This window comes from Impatiens glandulifera, chromosome 5 (assembly GCF_907164915.1).
Source record: "Impatiens glandulifera chromosome 5, dImpGla2.1, whole genome shotgun sequence".
Taxonomy (NCBI): Eukaryota; Viridiplantae; Streptophyta; class Magnoliopsida; order Ericales; family Balsaminaceae; genus Impatiens; species Impatiens glandulifera.
In genome coordinates this window covers 41,130,502-41,142,497 of record NC_061866.1, presented here as the reverse complement: position 1 = coordinate 41,142,497, position 11,996 = coordinate 41,130,502, and the positions used below count along the sequence as shown (strand labels likewise).

At 30.9% G+C, this 11,996-nt stretch overlaps 1 protein-coding gene across 1 annotated transcript; it reads right to left on the bottom strand.

Annotated features, from left to right (window-relative positions):
* Positions 1–910: 910 nt before the first annotated feature.
* On the bottom strand, positions 911–4,948 carry LOC124940267 (LRR receptor-like serine/threonine-protein kinase RGI1). The gene is made up of 2 exons (XM_047480768.1): positions 1,670–4,948; positions 911–1,580 (listed from the first exon to the last, which is right to left on the bottom strand). The coding sequence occupies exons 1-2, from the start codon at positions 4,569–4,571 to the stop codon at positions 1,063–1,065; spliced, it is 3,420 nt and encodes a 1,139-aa protein (XP_047336724.1). The 5' UTR covers positions 4,572–4,948; the 3' UTR covers positions 911–1,062.
* Positions 4,949–11,996: the final 7,048 nt, after the last annotated feature.

Sequence of the window (11,996 nt, the reverse complement as noted above, 5' to 3'; positions counted from 1 at the left end):
TTATTTCATCTCTCTAAATCATTATTTTCTCACCTAAATTATATTCTTAAAGTCAAAGAGTAAATTAGTCTTTAAATTTTAAAAACCAATTTTTTCATACTTTTTATCAAACGAAAGTTTTTAGGAGAAAACCCAAGTAAAACCCAAAAAAACTCTTTCTTCAAACAAGCCATTGGTGGTACTCTTAGATAGTGTTTGATGTGGAATAACCTTGAAATATAAAAAAATACTAGTTTAGTTGATATAAAAAGTAGTTAATTTGCTGGGTAGCTAAGTGGTAAGAGTCATCTTAAAATGCAAAAGATCACGGATTCGATTCCATTTGGAAGCGCTTTGAATTTAAGCGGGGATTATGATTGTGGAGTGTCATGCTAGTTTTTTTTTAATTTATAAAAAGAAAATAGTTAATTTGATTACTAAATCTAACATTAAAGTTTTTAGTGAGAAAAGAATAAAAAGGTCAAGTTAAGCTATTTTAAGTTATATTGGTATATAACTTGGTAAAAATAATTAATAATGATATATATTTGGTCTATTGGGTTTGGATTCAAAATAATATGCCTAATTTGTTTTGGTTGCTAGCAAGACACAACCCTTAAAACCTGCATGCACATTTTATTTTCATTTTCATATATGTGTAAATGACCCACAACTTTTAATTTTTTTAAACTATTTATTAATAAAGTTATAAACAAAAAGTTGAAGCCTTTAAATTGGAGCCACATTAATACTTTGGTTGAACTTCCTAATAATATATTTTTTTGTACATATCCTTTAAACTCTTTAATTCTTATTTTTAGTTAAGTTTTTTTACTTTCTAAACTGTATAGCAAAAGTTGAATGAATAGTAACTTTCATAAATTGAATAAGCAAAATGAAACCGAACGAAATTGAATAAAACAAAATTAGCTTATTTTAAAATAATAACAACACGAATATAATCAAATAGATCATTAATCCTTCTATCTTATCAATTCAAACTCATTAACACACATACACACATTAAGCATTTTATTAAAATTATTGTTTTATTTTTAGATTGCTCACGAAGTATATATATAGTCATTTGAAACCTAACTTCGAGCTAGACGAAGACGAGTAAAGCAACGACGAAGCCGAGAAACTTGTGTTATTGCTTTTCGCGTACATATTCCGTGTTCCAATAGTAGAAGAAGAAGTCGCGGGAGGTTTTTCCGATTTCTTCTTTTCCATAGAAGCCACAACCGAAGAGCCCTTCAGTAGTACATCGACTTTAGCATACTCCTCTTTCTCGTGCTTGATTTCCTTGAGCATTGCGGCGACATCCTTCATGTTAGGTCTCTCGTCCGGAGAGGAATTTACGCATAGTAAAGCTATCCCTAACGCTTGCATCATTTCCTCAATTTCCGAATCCGATCTAGGCAATAAGCTTGGATCAAGGACTTCTATACCACCTTTTTTCAGCCTCACCCAATCCACCAAATGTAGACCATCCGGGACAGTTGGATCAATAGGTTGTTTACCCGTCAACACTTCTAACATCACCACTCCATAACTATAAACGTCGCTTTTCTCAGTTATCTTCATCATATATCCGTATTCTAGTAATCACATGAATTCCGAACATGTTAAACAATTTAATAAAAAGTAAGAATAAACTGAAATTTGCGATATCTTAGTAACTTAATACCTGGTGCTATGTAACCATAGGAACCGGCAATGGTATTGGAGGACCGACCAAAATCACCATCGTCGACGAGCTTTGCTAGTCCGAAATCAGCAATGTAAGGCTCGAATTCGAGACCGATAAGTATATTATTGGCCTTGATATCTCTATGAACAATTGGAGGAACACAATCATGATGCAAATAAGAAATCCCTTGGGATGAACCTAAAAGGATTTGGTATCTTAATTCCCATTCCAAAGGGTTGCAACCATTAATCCTCTCATGTAGAATACTCCCCAAGCTTCCATTAGCCATATAATCATACATAAGCAACCTAGTACTTTTGTTCCAACAACAACCTAGGAACCGGACTATGTTCTTGTGTCGTATCGACCCTAGGGTTTTCACTTCGGCCGAGAACGAGTCGCGAACCGAACACTTGTCTTCGCTATAACCGCACCCTTTTGTCGTGGGCCAAAGCTTCTTCACCGCGATAACTTCCCCGTTTTCCATATCCGCTCTATAAACCACGCCCGAGCAACCTTTTCCAATCACGTTCGGTTCGGTAAGACATCTCAGGACTTGATCGATCGAGAAGTTAAGCTTTTGGAATGGAGTGAACGTCCACGGCCATGATTCGCCCGTCTCCGATCCCTCGTCGGATTTAACGATCCTCCTTGCCCGTATCACCGCGATTACTCCCATGATCAACATTGAGATTGTTAATGTTATTAGCAAAGCAAGAGCTAACTGGATTCTCTTCCTCGAATGTTTATAGTCACTTCCTATTGTAGTAGCTCCGGCGACATTGCTCATGAAACAAGAATCACGTCCAAAGGAACATAAGCCTTGGTTTCCATCCAAGTCTGAATGTGATAGTTGCCGGAAAAGTTTGTTATCAGGTAGATAACCGGAGAAATTGTTATGAGAAATATTCAGGGACACGAGGTTGTCAAGTCCGGCGAGGGAATTCAAATCTCCGGCGAGGCTGTTGTGAGATAGGTCAAGTATGGAAAGCTTATTAAGTGATGAAATCTGAGATGGGATCGGTCCGGTGAGATGGTTGTAGCTAAGGTTGAGAGCGATTTCCAAAGCCTGAATCTTACATAACTCCGCCGGAATATTCCCGTCGATCTGATTGCTGCTAAGATCGAGCAATTGCAAGCTGGACAAAAGCCCAAGAGAAGAAGGAATCGACCCGGAAAATGAATTGCAGCTCAAGATGAGCTTGTTAAGTGAAATCAGCCGGCCAAAGCTCGCCGGAATAGGACCGGATAATCTGTTCTTCGATACGTCCAAAACTTGCAGAGCTGATAGAGACGACAATGAATTGGGTAATTGCCCTTGGAGAGTATTATTGCTAATGTCCATCATTTGAAGCTCTGTACATCTCTTAATTTCATCAGGAACAAACCCAGAAAGCCTATTCATCGATAAATCCAGAAAGTTCAAATTTGTTAAGCCACCGATTTGTTTCGGAATCTCGCCGGAGATCCGGTTACCACCAAGTCTCAGTCTAACCAGAGAGTCTGAACTTCCAATCTCTGCCGGGATTGAACCAGAAATGTCGTTTGATAACAGCATAAGCTTGGTTAGATTCATAAGCTGAAATAACCCGCCGGGGATACTTCCGGTGAGATAGTTATGTGATAAATCAAGTGCCTGAAGACTACTACATTTAGCCAAACTTGAAGGTATACTTCCTTCAAGCTGGTTTTGCCAGGCGAAGAATACCAATAGATTAGTCAAATCGCCTAACTCCGGCGGTATCAAACCGGAGATCTGGTTTGTATCGAACTGTAATTGTATCAATCTAGTAGCATTTGAAAGAACAGATGGGATTGAACCAGAAACATTATTATTACTAAACATTACATCTTCAAGCTTAGATAACCCACCAAGTGATTCAGGAATTGATCCAGAAAGAGAATTGATTGAGACGTCGATTGAAATCAAATTGGAACAATTCCCAATCTCTTCAGGAATATTACCCACCAAATTATTCTGCCATAGAAGAACTTTTTCCAACTTCTCCAACTTCCCAATCTCTCGTGGGATTGAACCAGATAAACCATTTTCATACAAATATAATTCCACAAGTTCAGTACAGTTACCTAACTCCGGTGGAATCTCACCAGTTATCATCGTCGTATAAATAGACAGATTCTTTAACCTCTTCATCTTCCCTAAAGCAGCCGGAAGACTTCCCGAGACTCGAGTATCAGCTAAACCCAGTACAGTCAAGTTCCCGCAATTCCCAATCTCATCCGGGATATTCCCAACAATATCCTTGTTACCACCGGCTCGAAAAACTTCAAGAGATAACAATTGACCCAGTTCAGCCGGGATTGATCCGGCTAGCCGGTTATCAAACAGCAAAAGATTCTTCAAACTCGGACAAAATCTGAGTTCTGACGGTATTTTTCCGGTAAGCTGATTTGAATTCAAAATCAAGTCTTGAAGATTCTGAAGTTTCCCGATGTCCGGTGGGATTGCACCCACTAAACTATTGTAGCTGAAATCGATTGATATAAGAGATGGGCAGTCGCCGATTTCATCAGGTATTGTGCCGGTGAGATTTGATTCAACTATTGCTAGCTTGGTGAGGGACTTGAAGGAGGAGAGATTGAAGGGTAAAGGAAGCTGGAGAGAGACGGATTGAATGTTGATAATGGAGATAAATCCGAAACGGTTGCATGTTATGTAAGTCCAATTGCAGGGACTGGTGTCTAACTTGTTCCAGCTTGAGAAGTAGATAGGAGGTGAAACAGAGGATGAATGTAGCCATGAGATGAGTAAAGAAGCTTCAGTGTTAGGTTCGGCGGTGGCAAAGGTGAGAAGAAGAGAGAAAATGGAGAAATAGAAGAAGAAGAAAGAAATAGAAATGGAAGGGTAATGCCTCGAGCTGGGCATCGACATTTGCATCAAATTCCAAGAATTGGTTCTTGGGTTTGCATAACTTGGGGGATTGTATCGTCTTCTTCTATTGCTTGGGTTGAACGATTTGATAGTGTTGGGGGGTGGGAGGGGAGTTGCAGTTCCCTAAGCTGGTTGAGTTTTTGTAGTAGTAGTAGTAATGGAGGAAAGAAGAAGATGGGTAAAGAAACAAAAGGGGGAAGATTAAATTAATGAAATTTGAAGTACTTTACTGGTTCCATGATGATTATTAAATGTGGTGGTGGTGAAGAAGATGAAATGAAGCCAAAGCAAGGAATACCTTGAGATTTGCGACCTGCAAATCCTCCATTTTCAACCCAACAAAAACTCAACTGGGCCACTGCACCTCTCTATTACTCTCTATATATATATATCTGTTTAAATAAATAGATTATTTAAATAAAGATATTAATTTTGTAAAAGAATAGGAAATAAAGAGCAAAAGCAATGGTATAGAGTAGTATATGACTATAGAGTAGGACAGCTGAGGAGATGGTGCAATCACACGCGGGGAGATGACAGTTGTCGCAGTTCTTAACGGATACTCTTAGGTCATGTTTGAATTTCTGTTTTTTATATAAAAAAAAAAATTAAATATAAGAAGCTAACATAACCCACAATCAAATTTTTGTTTGTACTGGGTGATACTTTAATTTTCATGAAAAATAAAATAAAATTTGAATTATTTGAACCCAAAATAAATCAATTAGAACATTAAGTATGATAGTTAGTTTAAAGAAAATATATAAAATCTGTATTATTTTAAGAAAGAAAAAAATTAAGTTGGAGTAAAAGGATGATTGAGTGTGTATTAGTGTTAACTTCTTAAATAATAATAAAAAAAAAAGAAGAAAAAGAAAGAGAAAGAGAAAGAGAAAGAGAAAGAGAAAGAAAGAGTTTTAATATATTTGTGGTTATGACTCATTTTTTGTTCTTCTTTTTCTACATTTTAGCTTTTTAAAGGTTTGGGCCATATAAACTTAATTTCCATAAGTTTAGAAATTAACAAAATGCTAAAATCTTGTTTTGTTTCATAAGACTTGTATATTTGTTTTAGGGTGACGATAGATTGGAACCGTTCAAATGGTTAGATTGAGTCAATCCGGACCAAAAAATATATTTGATATGTTGGTTACATAGTCTATGTAAAATCTTGATTTAGTATAACTAATATAATATGGTAGAATTTAAATTTATCTAAATCATTTATCAAATTCAATTCGTGAACATGCACCTGATCAAATTTTAATATTGGGTCTATGCAATTAGAACTTGTTCGAATTTAAGTGATTCTAAACTTTTATAAATTAATAATGTTGGGATCTAGATATTTTATTAATTTAGCGAGATATTATTATATTGATAAATTAATAATTTATTAATTTAAAAAGTTTTACGTATGACCTTTAAATTTTCAAGTCCAATGTACTAGTTAAAATGTATATTAGTTAGAGATGAAATATAAATTACATATAAACAAGTTTAAGGTACATTCTATGAATGTACATTCACAAATTAATTGAATTTGTCAAGTTCATTACTTTTGAATAAGTAAAAAGTTAGTTTATTATATCAAAAAGTTGATACATGGTACAAATGTAGGACATTAAATATAGTTAGAAATTGATCACTATAAAATGTTCATTGAATTTTTTTTAAATCACATCACCTATGACTCCTAAACTAAAATGTGTTACAAAAAATCAACCACCATGACCAATCAACAAAGAAAAATGTTATGCGAGTATAAGAGAGATCACCAATGATGCACTCAATAAGATTTGGTGCAATGGGTTGACCAAACTTTCATTTTGAAAGTTAGTCAATGAACAATATCAAACACTCTAAAACGATAATCAGAGTTTCTATCAGCTGACTTTGACAAAGGTGGATCTCCCAAGCGTCACAAACTAGTCAAGTACCGTGACATGGAGAAAGTAGTTTATAAATGGTTTCTCAAACATTAAGAGCGTGTGAATATAAAAGGAGAGTTAATCATAGAGATATGATTGAGGCGCTAAAGCTTTTGTATCAACATGATTCTTCATAGCATAAACTTTCACAATGCTAGTTTGAGAAATTTAAGGCATGGCATCAAATCATATCGTCATTTCAGAGAAAGTGGCTCAGTCGACACACATGACATGAAGAAGAATTTGGAGTATATAAGAGAAAAAATTAATCAATTTCCTATGAAAGATGTATTTAATATGGATGAAACTGCTTTGTTTTACCGGTTACAAGATGACCATTCACTTGCAACAAAACAACTTGAAGGTAGAAAACAGGACAAGGAAAAACTTACAATTGTTATTTGTTGCAATGAGGATGACTCGGAAAAAAAATCCTCTATGGGTCATAGGTAAGTATGCAAATCCACGTTGTTTTAAGAATATCAACATGAATAGCCTAAATTGTGAATACCGTGCCAACAAAAGAGCATGGATGATTGAGTTGCTTTTCGAAGAATATGTTCGTTGGTTGGATGAACAAATGAACGATAAAAAAATTCTCTTTGTAGTGGATAATTGTTAAGCCCATTCAAATAATATTCAAGGGTTGCAAAACATTGAGTTATTTTTTCTACGGCCAAACATGACTTCAAAAAATCAACCATGTGATGCTAGGATAATTAGAGCCTTTAAAATGTACTACCGTAAAAGGTTTTACCGTAAGATTTTGGAAGGATATGTGTTGGACATTTCTTCACCGGAAAAGATTAATATTTTAGATGCTATCAATTTGGTTGTCTCAGCTTTGAGAAATGTGCAACAAAAGGCCATAACAAATTTCTTTTGAGACTACAAAATTCGTTCGGCAAATCCAACTGGCTTGAGTGATTTAAACGATATAAAATCTGGAAAAGACATTCGTGAGCTTAAGAACTTGATTATGGGTATGCATTATCGGCACAAAATGGATATGAATCACTTGCTAGATTATCCTGGTGAAAATAATGAATGTTACGAGGTTCAAAGCATTGAAGAAATTTTGGCAGATACCATTCAAAATCTGGTCGATGACGAAGTTGAGAATGATTCAATAGTTTTGGAATCGGTCACTCGGAAAGAAGCATTACAAAACAATTCTTCACAACTTTTGGTTGTAATACAAGAAGACAATGCCCCAACTCTTAAGTGTAATGAGGAAATTTAAAGATTAACTCAATATAGATTTAAAGTTCAATAAAAAAAAAATGAGTTACTATAGATTATTTTTTACAAGACAATCTTAGAATTCGGAATCTTATAGTAATTATTTATTTATAATTTATTATCTTATTATTTTATCGATTGGGATCCAATTTTGTACAAATTATTAATTTTATCGAGATTATTAATTTATAGATGTTTTACTGTATTTGAATAATTTAGGTATATTTAAAAAATAATAATTTGTGGTGATTTTGAAGATGTAAATTTTTTTTAATAAAAATACTTAAAATATATTAATATATAATGATAAAATAAATTTTATTAATTTTAAATAAAATAATATTTTAGTATTTTAGTTGATTAATTAAATAATGTTAATAAATAAAAATGAAATTGAAATGGTTTTGATTAGACTGAATTATTTCGCAATCTTTTAAGCCCCAGTTTACTAGGTTAATTTTTTATATTATTTTTACACAATTGCCCTATGTTTGAAAGAAAAAAACTAAGATATCCTTATATTTTAAAAGTGAAACGTAAATGAATTAAGCAAGAAATTAGTCATTTTATAACAAGTCGAAGAAACAAAACTTCCACTCAAAGTTTAAGAAATAGAAAATTTGAAACAAGTTGAAGATGTAAAATGAGTTCTCATTGTTTTAAATATCATTATCAGCACATTGCATATCAAAATGCTGTTTAACTAAGTACAACAATAAAGTTAGGATTAAGGTGGTTAAAATTTTGAATTGATTCTTTAAATCTTACGATTTTACGATTTTACGATTTCACATATAGTTAACGAGTCTGATTTTAAGTAAACTCTTAAATAGGTAAACTTTTACGATTTTAAATTTACGATAATAAGATTTTATGATTTTACGAGTTTATAAATAATTTCGATTTTACGATTCTATACGATTTTACTTAAAAAAAACAAATTTAATTAATTAAATTAAAAATTAAAGTTATTATTTATTTAAATTAATTAATTAATATAATCTTTATAGAGTTATTTACTTATTATTTTTTAATTAATTTTATATTAAAATATATAATTTCTTAAAATTGACAAAGTACAAAATATTTAATTATATATATAAATAATAATAATATATAACTATTATTTTTTCAAACTAAACTCTTACGATTTCACGTAAACTCTAGATTTTACGAGTTTACAACTAGCTAAAAATTTTACGCAAACTCTCGATTTTGACATGCTTGGTTACGATTAAAATCACATTAAATAAATAAATATAACTAACTAGCTCTAGATCCACCTCAAAGCAACAGCAAAGATTGCGTTGTTCAACATATCTATTTTTGTTTTACTTTTCTCCCTCGTCTCATATATTTCTTTATCCTTTCATCTTCTACTTGCAAGTCGATGTCTTCTACGCCTTCTTCACGAGGAGAAACACTTACGTATATTATTCAAATGCAATTTTCAAGGATGTTTGGTATCCGATTACGACGATTATAATAACGTTGATTACTTATTGCATTTCTTTGTTATTATATATTTAATTAATCTACATAAATGATTAACCTATTTAATTAATCTTTGAATAACAATGATCTATGCTAGTTGCATATCAAAATGTTGTTTAACTAAGTACAACAATAAAGTTAATGATTAAAATCACACAAAATGAATCATTAATTTAAAAAAAAAAAAAACTAAAAGCAAACATAGCGATTGAATGTGAGTACATTGACTAACTATTGTTCAACATATCTATTTTTGTTTTATTTTTCTCCATAGTCTCAACTATTTCTTTACTCTTTCATCTACTACTTACAAATCGATGTCGTCTAAACCCTGAAATTTATTACTCAAATGCAACTTCAATCCGATTTAGAATTGGCATCCAAAGCTCAAAGATTATTGCATCGTCGTGGAAAGTTATATTGAAGTCATCTTCTTGGGTTGGATGGTAATTTGAACCTTAGTGATTACATGCAAATGTAGTGTACTTAGTATAATTGGACATCCCTATAGTGAAATAAATGTATATTTACATCATACTAGACACTCAAATATTGTAGAATTAAGTCAATCATGTATAACTCCAAGCTCCCAAAACAAGTGCGTGTTAATGTATATCAAATGTTTATACTAAAAATAACGATTACGACGGTTGAATCGTACAGATATTCCCGAGAATGAACATATATTTTTTTATCGAGATGTAATCACAATTATGATCTCCAATCTAATTCTAAAAAAATTACAATCATGTTCAACAACAATTTTTACTAAATAAAACTGTATTAGTTTCTCAATATAATTGATGGGTTCTCTCATTGGAATCTAAGCACAATTAATTACAAATCTATTAAAAGACTTACTATTTTAACCTAACTTACTATCTTAGCCTAATTGAATATTTCAGCTTAATTAATAGGGATTAGGAAGTTCTCAATAAAATAAATAAATAATTTATTAAACATCAGAATAAAATATGTTTCAATATATATAATATTTCAATAAAACCCTGTAATATTTTTCCTCAAAGAATCACAGGTCCCAAGACCGCATCTTGGTTGTCAATAACTACCACTCATGAGACACTTCATTTTTCAACAAGAAAACTAGTAAAAATCAAACTAGGGTTATTTGTAAAAAAATGTAGTTTAAAGCTAAAAAAACTTGATTCATGAACTTTTAAAAAATATTAAGTTTATTTAGACATTTTTATTAAATTTTCTTTAGTATTTAAGTTTTAATTTTTTTAAAAAAAATTTAAAGTACTTATATTTAATATTTTAGTTCATGGTGGGTAGGTTTAAATACCTTATTAATTTGATTATATACCCCATATTCGGGTTTCAAATCAGCCGAGCCAAGATTAAACCAATTTGAACTCGACTCAATTTAGTATTTATAAACTCGACTCGAACAACTTTATAAATTAATTTGAACTCGAACTCGACTCAACTATTTACCTACAAACTCGGCTCGACTCGAAATATGTGAACTAAAATTAAATTTTCAAGTTCGCTCGAACTCAAACCAAATTTATTTTCAAAATAAAATATCAAACTTTCATATCTTTTCAACATTTAAAACATAATATTTTAAAATAAAAATATGAAACAATCATGACTATTCAAAATTCCAAAACATGTTAGTTCAAAATATCAGACTACCATTATTTATCAAAATTTTAAAACATAAAATTCCAAAATCAAAGTATAAACTATATAATTTGTTTAAATATTCAATATATTAATCATTTTTAATTTATGTTCTTCAATCATAACATACTTACAACTACATATTAAATACATGTTAAAACAAATAACTAAAAAATCTAACTTAATTTAATAGGTCGGTACAAAGTCTCGGTATAATTTTTTTTCCAAAAAAAGTAAAAAAACAATTAAACATTGTAATATATATATTAACCTTTTTTTCTCTCTTAACCTTCTTTATTTATTTTAATATTATAAATAATATACTTTTATTATATATAATATATTAATTTTTTTTTGTTTTTAACAATATTATATATAATATATTATTTTTTTTATCTCTTTCTAAATTATATATAATATATTTTTATTATATATAATATATTAATTTTTTTTATCTCTTTCTATATTATATATATTATACTGTTTATTATTCATTATGAGCTTTCAATATTATATATAATATATTTTTATTATGAGTAGTGATAGAGTAAAAGAATTTTGTGAGGGAATGACTTGACATCACCTTAATTGTTGGAAAATGTAAAAGTGGGAGGAAAGAGAAAAAAGAGGGAAATTATTTGATTTTTTCAGCGAATAAGATTATGCCAAGTCATTCCCTCACCAAATTCCCTCACCTAATCATTTCTCTTTTATTATATATAATATATTAATCTTTTTTTATCTCTTTCTATATTATATATATTATGCTATTTATTATTTATTATGAGGAGTAGGGGTAGGGATGGCAATGGGGCGGTTTGGGGCGGGGAATGCATTTACCGTCCCCGCACCGTTTTAATTTCGGGAAATTTTTTAATACCATCCTCGTCCCGTTCGGTTTTTTTCGGTTTCGGGGAATCCCGCGGGGCACCGTTAATAATTATTTTTATTTAAAATAAAATAAAAATTATACAATAAAATTATATAAACAAGTTTTTTAATATAATATATATTATAATATATTAAAATTTATATTATTATAAAAAAATAACATTACTATTCTTATAAAATATAGTGAATAAATAAATATATTGATAATTTAATATATTTAATT